The 19817-nt window shown below is 42.1% G+C and overlaps 3 protein-coding genes across 3 annotated transcripts; all 3 read right to left on the minus strand.

The window, feature by feature from the left end:
* Positions 1-683: 683 nt before the first annotated feature.
* On the minus strand, positions 684-2609 carry LOC134647475 (zinc finger protein 316-like). Its single transcript, XM_063501826.1, has 3 exons — positions 2581-2609; positions 2353-2516; positions 684-1114 (listed from the first exon to the last, which is right to left on the minus strand). The coding sequence occupies exons 1-3, from the start codon at positions 2607-2609 to the stop codon at positions 684-686; spliced, it is 624 nt and encodes a 207-aa protein (XP_063357896.1).
* Positions 2610-3187: 578 nt separating this feature from the next.
* Positions 3188-7687, minus strand: LOC134663013 (Krueppel-like factor 13). The gene is made up of 2 exons (XM_063519302.1): positions 7558-7687; positions 3188-4168 (listed from the first exon to the last, which is right to left on the minus strand). Exons 1-2 carry the CDS (start codon positions 7571-7573, stop codon positions 3750-3752), a joined length of 435 nt encoding a protein of 144 aa, XP_063375372.1. The 5' UTR covers positions 7574-7687; the 3' UTR covers positions 3188-3749.
* Positions 7688-12794: 5107 nt separating this feature from the next.
* Positions 12795-18235, minus strand: LOC134663008 (uncharacterized). The gene is made up of 5 exons (XM_063519297.1): positions 18059-18235; positions 17443-17616; positions 16961-17285; positions 16593-16854; positions 12795-13108 (listed from the first exon to the last, which is right to left on the minus strand). The coding sequence occupies exons 1-5, from the start codon at positions 18185-18187 to the stop codon at positions 12814-12816; spliced, it is 1185 nt and encodes a 394-aa protein (XP_063375367.1). The 5' UTR covers positions 18188-18235; the 3' UTR covers positions 12795-12813.
* Between the last annotated feature and the right edge of the window lie 1582 nt (positions 18236-19817).

Below are 19817 nucleotides of genomic sequence, written 5' to 3' on the forward strand. Positions count from 1 at the left end.
GAAAAAACGAAGAAATATATTTTTCATCACACTTGCTCGAAAAAGATCTTAATTCATGCAGGTGTACAGAAGGACAAAGGCCTATATTGATCCGGCGGGAGTTATGGATTGTGAGAAAAAAAAGCTATAACTCCCTAGGGAATAATACCATTATCTATAAAAACGGAAAAAAAATCATGGGAGCCCCACTCCGACTGGCACTTGGCCGGTTTTTTAGTATTTGTTGTACTAGAGGCAACAGAAATAGATCATCTCTGTGAACATTTCAACAGTCTAACTAGCATAGTTCATGAGATACAGCCTAGTGACAGACGGACGGACGGACAGTGGAGTCTTAGTAAAGGGTCCCGTTTTACCCTTTGGTTACGGAACCCTAAATATCTACTAAAAATGCTCTACAATTGCATTTCGTTTGCGAGACGACATTGTTGCACAGTGACGTGCGACCTATCCCCTCGGCAATCACTGAATAACTGAAGCCTATCAAGCCTGCCAGCCACACACGTTCAGTTATGCCTTCGCAAGCGGAGTGCGCAAGCACAACCGACAGGCAAAAAATATAAATTTTGATATTTTCAATTTTGCTTGCGCAGGCAAGGAGTTTGCTTGCGCAGGCAAGGAGTCATGTCATACACACGTTCAGTTATGCCTGCACAAGTAAACTGTGCAGGCATAACCATCGGTTATAACCTAGTGTGTGTGGCCGGCTTTAAATAGCGGAACGAGCCGCCTCGCGCGGCGATCTCCTCGCGAGGCGGCTCGGTGGGAGGGGACTCGCGGAAAAAAAAAGCTTTTCTTTTTCCTCCCAAAGGTCCCCCGCCCCCGCGCCCGGCCGGCTCACGCGGGACGGGGGCCCTCGACGGGGCGCCCGCCTTTTTTAACTGACGAAAGTCGGAACCGACACGACCGCAGCATCCACCGTCGCCGGACACACCCCGGGGCCGCCTCGCGCCTCCTCCCCGGGCCGGCGGCGTGCGGACGCGAGGCGAGGCGCCGCCACTGACCGTGAGCTCGCCGCGCGCCGCCCCCGCCGCCTCCCCCGCCGCCTCCCCCGCCGCCCCCGGCAGCGCCGGCACGCGGGACCGGAGCCGTCTGCCGGTGCCGTCCCCGCCGTCTGGAAATATGCGCGGTGACACCCGCATCCTATAAACACTGTGCCCGGGGGCTCCGCGACCCGGCGACCGAGCGAGCGGAGCTTAGAGACGAACGAACGTACGAGGAGCCGTTTACGATAATTTACTAAATTGAAATGCCAAAAAAGAAACATATTTTTAGGGCTAGTTAAATAAAAGCTTGTAAAAATAAAACGAGTCCGCTCAGCCCGCGCTCGATCGATCGACGATACGACATATATATTTTTTATAAAAAATAAAAATAATCGATACGATATTTAAGCTGTTTAGACGACAACGGTTTTCCTCGCTTGAATTGTTAGTCGCTATGGCGACACGTTTCGCTATGGCTGCGGAGTGCACCGCGCCCCCCGCCCCCGCCCTGTCAGCGCGCGCGCAGGGAGCGACGAGGCGGGCGGCGCGCTTTAGTGCACGGAGTGCAGCCGCCGCGAGCACTCGAGCCCGAGGAAGGACCCCCGAAGGGCCCGAAACATGTCGCCAATAGCGACTAACGATTCAAGTGAGTGAAACCGTTGTCGTCTAAACAGTTTAAAATATGTCCCACGAAAGTTTAATATCGACGATATTTAAGTGTAAAAAAAATATACAAAAGATTATATTTCTTAGCATACAATTCCCGGGGATAGAACAGTAACTCTTTCCTACAAAGCGAGTGTTTGCAAACTGCGCCATGATAATTTCTAGCTAAGCTGACGAAATTTTTGGTTCCTTATTCTCGAGTAAAGACAAAATATCCAAATGTCGCCTATTCGTTTAGGCGCGAGCTATCCCGACCCCGCCATTTTGAAAAAGTTCGAATAAAACGGATCGACAAAAAATCAAAACGTACTCCTTCGCTACGCGTCGGTCAAATAGTATGAAACACACAGGATGTGATCGTCGTCCGATATGCAAGGTGTAACTAAAATAATGGGGATCCGTTTAAAGGTATATTCGGTATCCTGTTCTGATTAAAAAAAAATATCGACGGGGCGAGTCCTCCATACGAAGGCCAATAATGTCCCAATCAGAACACACCATACCGAATATGCAATAAAACACATCTTTCTAAAAACAGAAAAAAACCACACCCCGAAAAAGGAAGCTCGCGCTCCCGGCTTCAACATTTTCGGATGTGAATTATCTAACTCGAAAATAATATGATTATTATTCCACGCGACCGACAGCAAATGAATGTCGACGACAAAGTATCGGGATGGCAGACGGCGTGTATACACACCCTTGCCGCGGCGGTGGCGCGCCTGGTGCTCGCGCAGGTGCTCGCGGCGGCGGAAGGCGCGGCCGCAGGCGCACGCGTGCCGCCGCTCGCCCGTGTGGCGCCGCGCGTGCCGGACCAGCTTCGACGCCGTGCGGAACGCCCAGGGGCAGCCCGGGTGCTTACATCTGCGACCGAAACCATTATAATTACCTATTGAAAAAACTTCAAATATAAAATCGACCGCGATACCTCAAATATTTCCTACGGTTTCGTTTCATCGGTCTCGATTTCGGATGAGCTAGGCGGATGATGACGACTTCGACGGTCACAGAGACACCCCAAAAAACATGCTAATTGAAAATGGAAATAAGAATCAAAACGGCTAAATTTGCTAAGCTTCTTGAAGTTCTGGCAACTTCTCCAGCGCTGAAACTGATCATAATTTAGGGTTTGGACCGCTACGCTCTCGATACCGTTTTGATCCAGGGGATCGTTAACACTTCGTTTAGTACGACAGTCGACTCCTGGCCGGTAACGCAATCTGACGGAAACGTGACGCAGTAGCGAATAGCAAACTAAAAGAACAATCACAAACCTGCAGGGCCCGGTGTGTGTTCTGGCGTGTTCCCGCAGCCTGCAGGGCTGCCTGAAGGCGCGGCCACAGCCGGGCCACAGACAGTGGTGCAGGGCGGCACCTGCACTCCTCACCTGTAGGGCCTGTCCCCGGTGTGTGCTCTGGCGTGTTCCCGCAGCCTGCAGGGCTGCCTGAAGGCGCGGCCACAGCCGGGCCACAGACAGTGGTGCAGGGCGGCACCTGCACTCCTCACCTGTAGGGCCTGTCCCCGGTGCGTGCTCTGGCGTGTTCCCGCAGCCTGCAGGGCTGCCTGAAGGCGCGGCCACAGCCGGGCCACAGACAGTGGTGCAGGGCGGCACCTGCACTCCTCACCTGTAGGGCCTGTCCCCGGTGTGTGCTCTGGCGTGTTCCCGCAGCCTGCAGGGCTGCCTGAAGGCGCGGCCACAGCCGGGCCACAGACAGTGGTGCAGGGCGGCACCTGCACTCCTCACCTGTAGGGCCTGTCCCCGGTGTGTGCTCTGGCGTGTTCCCGCAGCCTGCAGGGCTGCCTGAAGGCGCGGCCACAGCCGGGCCACAGACAGTGGTGCAGGGCGGCACCTGCACTCCTCACCTGTAGGGCCTGTCCCCGGTGTGTGCTCTGGCGTGTTCCCGCAGCCTGCAGGGCTGCCTGAAGGCGCGGCCACAGCCGGGCCACAGACAGTGGTGCAGGGCGGCACCTGCACTCCTCACCTGTAGGGCCTGTCCCCGGTGTGTGCTCTGGCGTGTTCCCGCAGCCTGCAGGGCTGCCTGAAGGCGCGGCCACAGCCGGGCCACAGACAGTGGTGCAGGGCGGCACCTGCACTCCTCACCTGTAGGGCCTGTCCCCGGTGTGTGCTCTGGCGTGTTCCCGCAGCCTGCAGGGCTGCCTGAAGGCGCGGCCACAGCCGGGCCACAGACAGTGGTGCAGGGCGGCACCTGCACTCCTCACCTGTAGGGCCTGTCCCCGGTGTGTGCTCTGGCGTGTTCCCGCAGCCTGCAGGGCTGCCTGAAGGCGCGGCCACAGCCGGGCCACAGACAGTGGTGCAGGGCGGCACCTGCACTCCTCACCTGTAGGGCCTGTCCCCGGTGTGTGCTCTGGCGTGTTCCCGCAGCCTGCAGGGCTGCCTGAAGGCGCGGCCACAGCCGGGCCACAGACAGTGGTGCAGGGCTCCGGGCGCGGCGTGGGCGCGTGCGTGCGCGCGCAGACCCACCGCCCAGAAGAAACGACGCCCGCACTCCTCGCAACTGATATAGACAGTATAATATATAGTCCTCCCTCATCGATTTCGATGCCGGCGACCTCAGCGATTACGGATTGCGCCTATTATGGGCCCGAATGTGGCTGTCCAGGCCGAACTTGGTCTTAAATACTCTTTTGCAGGCGTTACAATAGAGTTTGCCAGACGCGTTGTACGTATTACGCGTAAGAGGGCTTCGGTCTCTCTTTACGTCGATAATAGTAAGCAGAAGCTCAGCAGAGGTAAATAAAATGTCTCACAACTTTCGGAAGTAGGCGATTATTAAAGGAATGTTGATTTACTAAGAGATATTTTCTAAAATATGGGCGTTTACTAAGAAGACGCTCCACAATAAAGCTCGGGACACACTTATCCCACGTACGCAACGTATGCAATGCATTATGACATCTGCACCCTAAAATTTGTATGCTTAGAAACATACTTGTCATACGCAACGCAACGAATGACAATATGTTTCTAAGCATACAACTTTCAGGGTCCAGATTGTCATTATGCATTGCATACGTTGCGTACGTGGGATAAAAGTGTCCCTGCCTTTATATTTTACTAAGAGAATGCTCTACTAATAGTTGAATTAGGTACTAAAACAAGACCGATGTGATCCCATAAGTGTACCGCGAACAAAGTTTGTGCGGTACACTAAAAAAGGATGTTTTACCATAATGGGTTACATTACGAGGCTATTTCTCACGTAGGCGGTTTACTTAAAGGCGCTTCACAAATGGGTGACTTATAGTCCGGCAAACACAACTTGTCAGTCAGCAAGAACCGGGAAAGCTATACCACACTGACCATCCAGCCTCTAGACATAGCATAGTCGCGCTACCCCCTCTGCCACACATACGGTAGCGTTACTCCATCTTCGAGTCACGCCTACACCGCTTACTTCAGTCGGCGGACCGGGCTCGGTCTAGAAACTTCGGTAGCTCGAAGAAGTTTTTGCTATCAAAAATGCATTATTGTTGTGTCAAATTGTGTGGCAAGAACACTAAAAACTCTGGTGTACAAAAAAATGGCATTTCATTTCACAGGTAAGCCGATTTTTTAGAGATTTGGATAAAAAATATTTTAATTTAAGCGTCTCATCAAATTTGACAGCGCTTGAAACTCGATGACGTCTTTTAAGAAAGTCTCTTTCTATCGCGCTGCATCCGTATACATCCTTTCTTGTCTTTTATTACGTGACATTCCTAAGCCCAAACTAGTGATGTCCATATCCATAGAATGTGATTGTTTACTATTGACAAGGTAATTCAATTCAAATCGCATAGGTATTTGCGAAAAATTCACTATAAAACAAATAAATAATATGAGAATTACACTTACGGTCAGGTACCAATTTTCCCTTGAACATAAACGATATTGTCAATTCAGCACTACATAGGTACTCGTATTACTTTTAGCGATTATAAAAACATTGCAAATTTAAATTAATCACAAGACCAATTTTATACAAAAACACACGGTTGCAATTTAAAATGCATTATTTTGATTCCATTCATGTTGAGAATAGTGGGCGTCGGTTTAACTTTTTAATTTTTGCTTTTTTTCTGTGTACGACTGCCAACATGGCAATGATACTTGAACATTCGGCCAAATAATTTTAAAACTTCATTTAGTTAGATTGTGTTAAATAACATTTCATTTACATAATAACAAATAAATATTTGATTTAAACCATGTAATAGCTCTTAATAGAATTATACAGGGTGTTTTTAATGGGTGGGTATAGTAGGATACCGGGAATATAGGGTGGATTTTCTTTTTGGCTCAGTGAGGGCAGCTACCAGATCCCGTACTGCTACGAGAAAACGGTCTTAAGAGACCTTCCCTCGATTTCAAATTAATGAAGATTGGCATTTACAGATTTTGGAAAAAACATACAGGATACGAGAAAAAGGTCATTTTTGACAAACTTTTTTTTTTATGCCAATCGATCCCATTCCTATTGAGGATCAAAAGCTTATATGGAAGCAAAAAAAAATTTCCGGCTAGAAAAGCCACAAATCGAGGAAAACTTTTCAAATGTCATAGAGGGACGCTGACAGTTTCTGAAGCCGCCATTATTTTTTCAAAATGGCGGATTCAAAATAGCGATCATTTTTCAAAATGCTCCCAGCGCGCTAAAATTTTGGTCACGAAAACTCGGGGTCACCTAGCTGTATTCCTATGGATTTTTTTTTAATAAAACCAATATGGCGGTAAAAATGGCCACTTATTTTTTATGAAAAGCTTCAAAGGTGAGAGATAGGTGGGGGGTGCTCGACCAAATGCCATAGAGGGCCCGAGACAACACAAATTGCATTTTAAAAGTTTCAAAATGTACTAACTAACATAAGAACACCTTGTAATACCATGGTTGCAATAAAGAATTATGATTATGATTATGATATGATTTTTTTTTTCAAGTTGGTCTGAGCGCGTTGAGATTTGGCATGCGGCGAGCTTAGGGGCCCAAGATTAGTATGTGAATTATTTTTTATTAACACTCAAAATGGCGGCGGACACGGGCAAAGGAAAATTTCCAAGTAGGTTAAGCGAACCCGAAGGGCGAATATCAGGCTGGAAGCCGAAGGCTGACCCGCCGAAGGCCCGAAGGCTGACCCGCCGAAGGCCCGAAGCCTTCACCCCGACTTCCAAGCGTGCAACCCTCAGTAATTTAAAGCGAGGCCGAAGGGCGAGCTGCGTGAATGAAGTGCTTCCAAGCAGGGATGTTGCGAATATCCGCATCCGCATCTCGTCTCGTCTCGCGCTTCTCTAAATCCCATAAGACGCCTTTTTACCAATAGTTTATTTTTAAATTAATTATATAAAGCAGATACACCTGCTAACGAAACCACAACGTTATGGGTTAATGTTTTCGAACGAACGAATCAACATAGCATTCAAAACATGCTTGCATATTATTACTGTTATTACATTATTGACCGTGATTGACAATGTTATTATTCAACGTGTCACATCACTAGCGCCCGGCAGATATTTCTGTCTGACGCCCACGTGTGTTTGAACGGACCAATCACGGCACGGGACTCGCTCACCTCGTCCCCCGCACCCCTGTATTTTTGGCAGCATCCGTTTCATGAAAGAATTGGCCTAAGTTGAGTCTAGAGGCTGGATGGTCAGTGCTATACCATCTCTTTCTTTCGGGTGCTAGTATACTAGACAGACTACAAAGACAGGGACAGTATGTTTGAAACGAGACAGTGCCGGGCCAAACTATATTTTACCAAGGGAATGCTTCACAAATGGACGGTTTTGTAAGAAGATGCATGACCGGCATGACAAATGGGCGATTTAGTACGAGAATCATTCACAAATGGGTGGTTTACTAATACGAGGGCGTCGCTCGTCGTGAGAGTAGAGTGACCGTACCCGTGAAGCGCATCATTGGGGCCGTGCTCCTCCCTGAGGTGGCGCGCGAGCTGCTCCCGCGCCGCGAACACGCGGCGGCACCCCCCTCCCCCCTCCTCCCCCGCCGCCGCCGCCGCCGCCGCGGGACACTCCACGGCGGCGGCGGCGGGGCGCCGCTTGTTGTGCACGGCGCGGTGCCGGCGCAGCTTCTGCTCCGTGAGGAACGCTTTGTCGCAGGCCGGCTCGTCGCACTGAAAGGTGCCGGGTTTACTTGGTATAAACTTTATTTTTTTATCTACAAAACATAAGTGTGACGGGATACTTGTAAGTCGATACGGATACGAGATTTTCGAATGACCCACCTTGAACTTCCCGGGCCGGATGGTGACGAGGTCGCGGTCGAGTGTCGGCGAGTCCGCATGCGCCTTGTCCTCCGGCATCTCTTGCGATCCGTCATCTATGTACATCGTGACATGGTTGTAAATCATTTATTTTAATTTTTTGTGCACATACCGTGCAGCGATCACCATGTCTTAATATAAATAGAAGTTTATAGTTTATGAACATTCCGATGTATGTAATTATTTTGTTATTTTTTTTATTCTTTATTCTTTCATAATTGCATACATGTAGTAACCGTAGTAGGTACAAAAGATATTAAATATTACATGCTACCCTTTTTTTACATTTAGATTTTATTTTATTCTAGAAATATTATAGTATTCTATTTAATCTCTATAATAATCCAATATTATTATGGAATAATATTAACATCCATAAATTGCTCCGATAATTACTATAATTAGCTTAAGATAATATATTATATGATATGATATGATTTATTAACAAGCTTTTATAAGGTCGACCTGTATGTAACTATGTAATGGAATCTAAGGTTACTAATTTAACCATCTTCCAAGGATCGTAGCGTCATGTAAATTGGCAGCTGTATGTAGTTCTAAAGACAATACAATAATATGGTACTGTCGAACTGATCTGATGATGGAGACAGGAGGTGGCCATAGGAACTCTGTGATGAAAGAATGCAACCTAATTGTGTTAGGGGTTTTTAGAATTGTCTGGATGAGTATTAGTTGTCTGTCATAAGAAAAGTACAGTCAGCGATAAAAGCCTGTACCAAAAATTAAATTTTTGCCAAAAACTTATTTACCTCACAATATACAATCTCACTTAAAATTACACATGGTTGATTTTCAGGAATTTATATTGTGATTGTCAGTTTTTTTACATTACGAATAATTGAACTTTATCCAGGTGCTATACTTACTTTAGCTGCTGTCACTAATTCCATGCAGATGAAGTCGCGGGCAATAGTTAGTACATAATACTTACAAGGTTCCATTATGATATCATCTGTATCATTTTCCAAATCTATTTGCCATTTTTCAACAGAACTGTTTTCCAATTTACTCTGAGCTTCATATTGTGTTTTGTACTGTAATGAAAATAGTTAATTAACATTTTGACATCTTAAATAATTTACATTGAATAAGATAAATGTAGAATATCACCTGTACCTGTGTCTGGCTGCCATTCAAGAAAGCCTCTACATCTACAACCTCTTGCTCCGTGTTGTGCTGTGTTTCTGTAACAACATAAAAAATCATTCAGTATGCAGGAGCTGTAACCACACCACACAATTTATATACAGTCAATTGCTAAAATTGGAAATGCAAAAATTTGACAAAATGAAGATATGAGCACACCAGCATGTAACACAGCGTACCATCAACAAGAGTCTGCTCCACATTAGTCTCCTGGTCCTCTGTGTCCATCGCCTCGTGGAGGTGAACGACAGCGCCTGTGTGGATGTTGTGCGTACACACACTTGCAGCTGAACGTTGCTCACTTGCACTGCATGCCACATCTTGTGCCAACACCTCCAACTGCACCCTATTAACAGGTCTTGATACGCCCCAATCCTCTGCAGTATTGTTTCTGTCCGTGTCTAGCACCTCGGGCCCCGCTGTAGTTGCTGTGGGTGCCGGACTGGGCTTGCGGGGCCCAGGTTTGATAGCAGTGACCTTGCTCTTCCGCCGCAAGATGTTAGGCTTCTGGAAGGTCTTCTTAGAAGGGCTAAGCTTATGAGAAACAAACATGATTGTTGTATACATTTATCTCAGCATCTGAAATTAAATAGAGAATATGTACAATGATCCAAGGCCTTTATCAAGATAGCAGGATGAACATAAACTAATGGTGGGCCCGAAATGGAGGAGGGTTGCCCATGATAGACTACAGTTGAAAGAGCTAAGAGATATACCTATTCTAGTCTCTTACCCAGAACAAAAGGCTTTATATGTATAGATAGATGTTTTATATGTACAAGTATAATCCTGATTTTTGTAGTAGGGTTTAGCTAACCTGTAGTCTTGAGAGAGAAGTAATTACAACCGCTGTGCAGGACTGAACATCAAGTAGGTGAAGTTCTACGTTAGCCCGTGTCGTATCTGCCATTTCTTTGTTTTCTCAACGTCTGGAACATGAAGACCCATCTTAAAGGGCCTACAAAATCACAGATAATTAAAACATGAGTAAATACGATTAATCATTATCATAGCATACCGAATATACGTTTTTTTCATGTCTACATTTATTTCTTTAAAAAGGGGTTTGAATAATAATAAAGGTATAAGGAGCAGAGAATAATAATTATAATAAAATACAATACATTGAAATTAACAAATAAACTAACCTCAAACACTTCACTTTCACGGCATTAATTCAGCCCATTATACAAAAGCTGACACCTATCACAGATTTCTGGATGTACGCTTAGATACAAACCGAGATTCGAGTATAAAATACTCCCTAAATATAAAATGTTATCAGCAAAAGCTGGCAAAAGCTACTAAATATCAGAAAAAAATCTCTAGACTATTTTGTAAATGTCATTATGTCAAATCAAATAGGATTTTGAGACCACAGATAACGTAGGCGTAGGTGTATATATAGATGGTCAAGCAAATCTTGTCAGTAGAAAAAGGCGCGAAATTCAAATTTTCTATGGGACGATATCCCTTCGCGCCTACATTTTTCAAAGCCGCCTTTTTCTACTGACAAGATCTGCTTGACCATCTATAGATAAGGGATGTCATTCACTATCCGACCGTGGTAAAATACTAAGTTCTTTAAGTGGTATCCAGACGGGACTGATCAAAGCAGTTGATTTGATCAAGAAATTTTCATTCCATAGATAATTTCTATGACAATTAGCATTAATGTGTCCGCACTTGCTGGTTCGATCGGAGAATTTCATCAGATTGGCGAAAAATTGTCTTGTCTGGATACCAATTTAGAGTACCTTTGGGGTACCTCCCATACAAAATGCTTCTTATAGAAAAAAAATCGCTTCAACTTGGCCATTTCAAACAATTTCACCAGTTTGGCGAAAAATTGTCTCATCTGGACTCCACTTAACCCAATAGTAAGGCCAAGAACGCACCACGATTTTTTGTCGCGCGATTATTTTGTCGCAGAAATGCAACGTATTTTATGTGTTTATATGCCAGTGCGCGCACATGCGACAAGAAAATCTGGGGGCACTACCGTGCCCCCGCCAAGACGAGCAAAGCGAAGCGCAAGAGCACTACCTACCTTTTCTCGAAGCGCTTCGTCGTTTTTTTGAACCCTCATAACTTAGGTTTGGATTATACCAGATAAACAAAATTCTCGGGATATGTCAATAGTGGACTTATTAAACATAAAAAATTTCAATTGCATAGCTCTTATACTTAAGATTTTATTCATATCTAAAAAACCCCAATTTCGTCACTGACTCACTCACTCACTGTTGATCATCAAAACCTCTAGGGTACTTCCCGAAGTCCTAGGAAGCTGAAATTTGGTATGTAAGATAGTATTAGTACACAAACAACAAAATAATTCAAAAACGTGAAATTTTTTGCTTCTAAGGGGGGTAAAGGGGGGTGGAATTTTGTATGGGAAATCAATAACCGCTGAACCGATTTAGTTGAAATTTGGTATGTAGATAGTTTTTGTAATGGGGAATGGCATAGAATAGTTTTCAACCCCAAAATCACCCCGTAAGGGTGAAAAAGGGGTGGAAAAGGGCGTTAGGGGAAAAAGAGGGTTGAAGTTTGTATGGGGAATCAGTAAAAAGCAGATTGTATAAAAGATGCCCCGAGGTACGTATTTCAGGATTTTTAATAGTACCTTAAATCACACGCGCAACCCTTTAAATTAGGGGATGGAAGCAACTTACAAAAAGAAGTGAAATCCCACCAAAAACATTTTCATGTAAAATGTTGCCAAGACGAAACCATAAGGCTCGCACTGACAAAAAGTTATCAGATCTCTTGTAGAGCCAAGCTTCTAACTCTACAAGCCCTAACTTCACAAACTCTACACCTTAGTCAAAATATGTGGCTTGGCCGTTTCGTTACTCCAAGAACTATTGTATTATAAAAAATAATCAATAGTGAATACATTTTTCACCTTACGTCCATGTGACAGTAGCGAAACGGTCAAGCCACATATTTTGACTAAGGTGTAGAGTTTGTGAAGTTAGGGCTTGTAGAGTTAGAAGCTTGGCTCTACAAGAGATCTGATAACTTTTTGTCAGTGCGAGCCTTATGGTTTCGTCTTGGCAACATTTTACATGAAAATGTTTTTGGTGGGATATGTATTACAGCTTACAGCGCGATTTTAAAATCGCGTCGCACGATTTAAAATCGTGGTGCGCGCTTGGCCTAAGTGTGGGGTTATGGCTCCTCTACACGATGGGCGCCGGCCACGCATAGCAATATAAATGCGTCCCTTGGAGTGGCCGACGCTGGCCCATCGTATAGGAAGGGAACAAAGTCCGGCGTCCTCCGGCGTGACGCCGCGCACTCCAGCGCCAACTAGCGGGAGTTACGGGTCGTTATCGGGGCGCATTAGACTTCAATATAATATTTAGTTACGATAGATATACGGGTAGACTATACCTAGTATAGAGGCTAGCATCAACTTAGTTACCATGGGCGTAGGCAGGTAGAGGCAGGCGGGAGCAGCTGCCCCCCCATCCCCCCCCCCACCCCCTGGAGCTCAAATTTTACATACAATGCATGCCCCTCTGTGGCCTCTGCCCCCCAGGCCTATCAACTCGCCGCCCCCTAGTTCACTGGCTGGCTGATGGCTGGCTACGCCCTTGTTGGTTACCTATCCTGTTACTGATCTATGGTGAAGTAGAAGGGTTGTGAGCAAGTTTACAGGATTAATCAAGAAAATATCAGTCAAAGGTTAAATATTTATTCACATTTCTTTCATCAGATGTTTCATAGTTATATCATGCTTGATAAATGTGAGAGTCCCATCAGATATATCATATTGAAGCGATAATAGCCGTCTATTCTGTTTTCTTAGTTTGTTGTTTTCAACAGCTTGCTCCATGACCTCGTGTAGAGGAGCCACGCGGTAGCTGGGCTGCCCTCGGAACGATGCCTTGGCAACGTTATACAAGAACTGGTAAGTGAAACCATCTGGGAATTCCTTCTCAAAATCCTTCCAACGAATATCGGACCACACTTCATACGGTGAATTTTTCAGCCTGTAATGTAAGTATGTATAAATATAAAAAACCTACAATTAGAATCACTGTAATACCTATCCCATCAAAAACATTACATGTAAAAAGGTGCAAGTCTCGCAACGCTTCTACTACAAAAAAGTTTTGAGATGTAATGTGAAACCAAGTCGGTTATTTTAATCAGTGCCAGGGGGTGTTAAAACTGTATCAAAGATATATCTTTAATTTGTAATACATATAATGACTTGGCAATCGCACATAATGCTTTACTCGTACCGTACTCGTAAATTGTGTAATGCTCAAACTGCAATTAGCGCTAGCGTTATGTTCAATTAGAAATATTTTTAATAGGTGACGATGATCCTTATGTCATTATGCAGCCATGCGATGGCCAAGTCATTATACGTATTACAAATCCCATCAAAAACATTACATGTAAAAAGGAGCAAGTCTCGCAACGCTTGTACTACAAAAAAGTTTTGAGATGTAATCTGAAACCAAGTCGGTTATTTTAGTCGGTGCCAGGGGGTGTTAAAACCGTATCAATAAAATATCTTTAATTTTTAATACGTACCTATAATGACTTGGCCATCGCACGGCCGCATAATGACATATCACATAAAACTACTATTAAAAATAATTCTAAGGCCGCCTTTACACCTGTAAGTTTTACTTACGTAAGTAGGTACAAAGCTATTTGTTAGAATGAGATAACGATATTCATCTCTCATTCTGTGGTATAGCTGTGTCCCTACTTACGTAAGTAAAACTTACAGGTGTAAAGGCGGCCTAATGGAACATTACGCTAGCGCTAATCATATGCAGTTTGAGCATACATATTTACGATTACAGTAAGAGTAGCATTATGTGCGATTGCCAAGTCATTATATGTATTAAAAATTAAAGATATCTAATTGATACGGTTTTAACACCCCCTGGCACTGACTAAAATAACCGACTTGATTTCACATTACATCTTACATCTCATAACTTTTTTGTAGTAGAAGCGTTGCGAGACTTGCACCTTTTTACATGTAATGTTTTTGATGGGATCTCATCTCTTTTTGTAGGCAGTCCTTCTTTTCGGTTACTCATACCCATACTATGTATACACATATCATAACATTCATAACTAAACACATCTTCATTCATACTCACATCGTAACATCGTAGTGTACCTTTACTTTACCTACTATTTGTAGGAACTGCAACAGTAACTTTGTAAAAGCATATATTTATATGGGATTACAAACTTACTTATGAAGTTCTTAATCTTTAAAACGTGACTGATATTGCAATATTTTTAGGTTTTCTATGGCTTGATTAGCTGAGAACTACTTATTATGTTTAATATTTTAAGCTTGTGGGTATACTAGAAGTACCTTAGAATTATGATGATCGTAGGTGAGTGAGTGAGTGTGTCAGTGTCGAAACTAAGGAACTTTGACGTACAATAATTCTTAAACTACAAGTTCAGATTTAATGTTTTAGAGAACACATCTAAAGCATGTTAACCCTTAAATTGGCAACGTTAATCACGTGGCACGTTGACTTTGAAAAAATACTGAACTTGATTAAAAAGGTTTGTTTGTACAATTTTTACTGGCAAATCGTCAATTAAGTTATAGTTTATAGTAGAAAAAATAAATAACACGAGTAACAGTGAGATATAACTGTCAGTGTCCAAATTAGTTCGCAAAGGAAACACTTGCCGGCACCTTCAGTAAGTTATACTAACTTTTTGAAGTTTTTGGTGTGCTGATTTTACTTGACATGTGTGGAAATTCATTTAGAAATATTAATCTATACGAATAGTTACACGATCACTTGTTTCCTTACTAATTTAAAAGTCAGGCAAACGAAACATTTGTATGTACCACAGGAGTACCGTTACCAATTACATGAGTCAAAGACAACGGGTACTACGAGTTCCATCGCCAACTTGTCCGAAATATACTTTTGTTTATTAATTGCATGGTTTTGTGAATTTTTGTTTATTTTTGAGCATGAATTACAGTATTGTTGTGTTTCTTTGTCGACAGTGCTTAAAACTTACACGAGCGCACAAAATCTTGGCTTTGGTTCCTACACCTTTATGCATGTTGACCTGTATGATAGTTTGTGCAGAGCAGGAAGGGCAGTTATTGATGAAAGTGGAAGAAGCTTACCAGACAAACAATTAATACACAAGGCCGTAATAGAAAGACCGACAGAGTAACCGCTACGACAATGCAGGTCATTTTCTTGAAAATGGAACAACAAGGTCGCGTTGTAGGTACTGTAAGGAGGGCAGGACGTTTGTGTATTGCATCAAATGTAAAATGCGTCTCTGTTCCGTCGTTGGCGACAAAAACAATAGGAATTGCTTTCGCCTTTTTCACCAAAAGTAGAGTATTAATACACTTCTTTTTTTATAAACATTTCATAGTAATAAAGTGCATTTTTCTTTAATTTGTTGTTTTACTAAGCTCTTGGCAACGGTACACACAAGACACATTCACCAGACAGGGCATTTCACTGGTTAGTTGGCACTGTGACACGTGTGGTACATAGGTTTTCTGGAAATCTGAAAAACCTGGTTTTTTTTTCTATTTTTCCAGGGCAGCTTGGACTACGTCTAGTCGCTTTTATCAGTGAAAACTACATTATTTGTAACTTTTATGTCTTGCCAATGTAAGGGTTAAGCCCTATATGTCACTGAAAATTCAGGGTTCTAGCTTCAGTCTGCACAAAATTACAGGACGTCGAAAATGGCCTGAATCGCTTCGAGAAAAGGATGGTACGGCCGTGCCTCTTTGTTTTGCTCGACTTGGCGGGGGCACTGCCGTGCCCCCAGATATTAAAAACGATTTGTACTCATATGACACACACCCTTCGAGACAGTCTACCCGCTGTTTCGGTCGCTTAACTATATATAGCTAGGAAAGTAGTGTCACCCAAGTAGTGTATGGAAGGTGCAAATTTTGGTATCTGATGAATTCACTTGGCACAGATGTATGATAGGTAAAGCTAAGCTAATTTAAGTGAATTCATCAGATACCAAAATTTGTACCCTATGACACTACTTCCCGCCCTTCCCGGGGTAATGTAGAAACAAGAATTGTAGTATATAGTTAGCTAGGCAGTAAATAATTATCTATATTATACTAACATTAACCTTAAGATAAAAACTGTCACTAAGAGTGTCTAAGAGTAACACTTCTTGATCCAAGTTGGTCGCAAATGAATTTATTTGTTTATTAACTTCAAACTCGGGTAAATTCATGTCAGATTATGCGATTTTGGTATTAATAAAAGGTAATAGGGTTGATATTTGCTGAAAGGATCGAATGGATTTACCCGAGTTTGAAGTTAAGCGCAAATAAGCAATGACTTAGAAATCTCTGCAACGACGCGTACTTTCGCGTACTTCAGAAATTAATGTAATAATTAATATCATAATTATTTTAAGCAGTCACTAAAATCAACTTTTGGAACTTGGAGTTCATACTTTGGTAAAACTTACTTTTTGAAAATAATTTTACGTAGTGTCTTTAATTTTATAGCACACTTAGCAAACAGTTGCACATGCAGTTTGCCGAACCAAAATTCACGCAAGTTTCTATAAAGTTGGCCCATTTTCTTCCCCAGTTTAAGCCACACTTGTTGGTCAAATGTATTATATTTCAATTGTTGGAAACTACATCCAGAATATTTAATCAAAAGACGAATCAGTTTGGCTGCTAAGTCTAAGGTCCATTTGATGATTCGCTTTGGCTCAGGTTTGCCTGCAACCAACATTGTATAAGTATGTAATTTTATAATTATGTTTTTGAAAGCTTATAATTTATTGTACTCTGGTATTTTTAATACCTATTAAACCCAAATATTTACCATGGTAATAGTAAGTTAATTGTTTAAGAATGGCCCGTGGCTCGCGGCCCAGTACAACGGGCGCGACCACGCACGCATCCTCGGGCTGGTGAAAGAAACAAATTTCCATGATCTTCTCCTCTGTGGCAGTGTGCTTCCCCAGTTTCACTGGATATGCATAAGTTCTCCGGAAATATTTAAAAACTTGGTAAAGGTTCCTGTGTAGTCCTCGGGCGAGGTAAGCAGCCACATACCTGCGCGCACGCCCCTCTGGATTATACTTCGGATTTTTGTTACGGTTCTTCCACCGTGCATAGCATATTGGTTTATCAGGAACATTATATTGCTGAAATATTAGTAAGGGTCACAGTGAAAGAGGTCCAAATACAGCAATGATTAATGTTGGCAGATTACCTATTCATAACTACCGCAATTTACAGAATATCTGTGTATACAGTAAACATAACTGTGGTATTTTTTTAAAGGAAGTTTTTTTTTCTTACTTGTACAAAGTTTTTCCAGTTTTTTTTAACTAATTCACCTTCTGCTTTCGTGAAGCGTCCACTGGCACATAGCTCTGCTTCTTCAGGAGGTGGCTTCTCAGTTAGGCAGTCGTTCAGTTGGTATGGAGGTTGTTCCCATGTTACTTCAACTCCATGTAGCTTATCTACTAAGACCTAAAAAAGTACTCATATAAGTTTTTATTACCAGTAACATTTAATGACTCATTCACTTAGCTTACTTAAAATTGGTAAGTGTGTAAAAAAGACGAAAATATGACTGCTAATCTGCGAAATAAAAACATACTGTTTTTTTCAACTATAAAGTACTACAACATACATTTTCTATGCAAGAAACAAATTAACATTCCATACTATTTCCTATGGCCAGTAATATTTTCGAATGCTAGGCTAAACCTTACACTTACGGCCTAATTACTAGCACGTTATTATTTCGCAGATTAGCGAAGTTAAATCTCTTTGTTAATTTATATGGATTCCCATTAAGTACCGCCCGATTCTTTTAATTATTTAGAATGGTGTAGGCAATAAACACTTTGAAATTAATTGAGCTAGGAACCTAAAAGTTTAGACAACATAAACAACATTCATTGTTTACCTGCATAAATTCGTCGTCTTCGAGTCGAGATTGTTCGAATATAGCCAGCACCTTTTCCATACTCGAGGGGTCAGTTATGTCGGTAACATCTTCAAATGTTCTTTCCAGCTTTTTAAAAATTTTACTCATGTTTACTAACTTTATAACCGCTTAGCTATCCTATTCCTAACATTACCATGAACTCAAAGAGTAAAGTAAGTATACATGAACTCCTCAACAAGCATGTCAACATGATGTCAACCATAGATATAATATTTGTAAAGATGGACCCTAAGCGAGCTGTCACTGTTGCCACTTTGTCTTTATGTACGATTAACAATATGTAACCACCTTGCTGTGGCCATGTCGATAAAGTCATATCGATAAACTATCGACATTTCTTGCAATTTGAATTTTACTTGAATAGTTTACCGATACCTAAAATGAACAAAAAACGCTTTTACTCTTTATCGTGGTTAGAGTAAGACCAAAGAAAGTCTGCAGCGCTAGATTAAAAGTAGTTTTTAAAAATCAGTATACGACAACACCACAGAAAATGGATTAAATAGTCTTGATACTTGTGAAATTTCTACCATATTTACCGTCTATGAAAAAATTTAGCTGTATGCACAGCTTAATTTTTATGGTAAAATAAATTTCATTCCAACAATAAAGTGTCATTCAATAGAACTTGCTAATTGCTATGTAAACAAAAGTTACTAGTAAATTGACATTCACTGTCAATTTTAGTATGGCGGTTTGTTTACATAGTTAGCAAGTTCTATAGAATGACACTTTAGATGTAACTATTAATATGTAGACATATACTAATATTGATAAATAATATTGAGAGAATGTGACATTTGGCTTCATCAAAATTAATAAGCTTTTGTAATATCCGCGACGGTGGTAAATAGGTACAGAGAGGGCCTACCGCGAACACCGAAGTTCTCAATATGCGAGCATCTTTCTCTTTTACTCCCATTAAGGCGTAATTAGATTGACAGAGAAATTGCCCGCAATTTGCGAACTAAAGTTTTCGGAAAAATGAAATAAACCATTAAAACAATACCTAAACATATATTAAAAATAAATTTTAGCTTTAACTAGTAGGTACCCATGCCGTGAGCATAAGCATGGAGGTTGTGGGTTCGAGCTCAAAACCCGGCTAGTACCAACGAGTTTCTCGAAATGTTAAGGAAGTTCATAAGTATGCCTATACCTATTAGGTGTGTTCAATTTGCTGTGAAACCTTAGTCTAAACCAATATTATATTATCTAAGTAGGTACATATGGTGAAGTATTAAGATGTTTCATTCCACTTACCCGTCCATCAACTCCAAATTTTGTAAACATTGTCGTTTTTCAGCTTGAATCGCCTCGTGCTGACTTTTTACAAGTGTAAAATTATTCGTCATGCGGCAAAGTAACTCCCGCACGCCGGTTTTGTAAGGTTTCACCATGTTTATTCCGTTCATCACAAAACACAACGAATATTTAAACGATTTTGACAAACACATACCATAGTGCATGACGTTTACTGACTGCTAAAAAACATTGCCATATGTAGTTTTTTAATTCGATGTCAAATTATTGCGCTGCAGACTTTCTTTGGTTTGACTCTATCATCACGACACAGCAGGGAACGAAGGGAAAGTTCAGATTTTTAATTACAATACAAAAATACGTACTAAAATATGTATTCCGCAATCATTTAATAATTTTATTATATTATAATATATTCATAATTCATTAGCATTTCAATTTTGTTTATTTTTAA

Source organism: Cydia amplana, chromosome 4 (genome assembly GCF_948474715.1).
Source record: "Cydia amplana chromosome 4, ilCydAmpl1.1, whole genome shotgun sequence".
Classification (NCBI taxonomy): Eukaryota; Metazoa; Arthropoda; class Insecta; order Lepidoptera; family Tortricidae; genus Cydia; species Cydia amplana.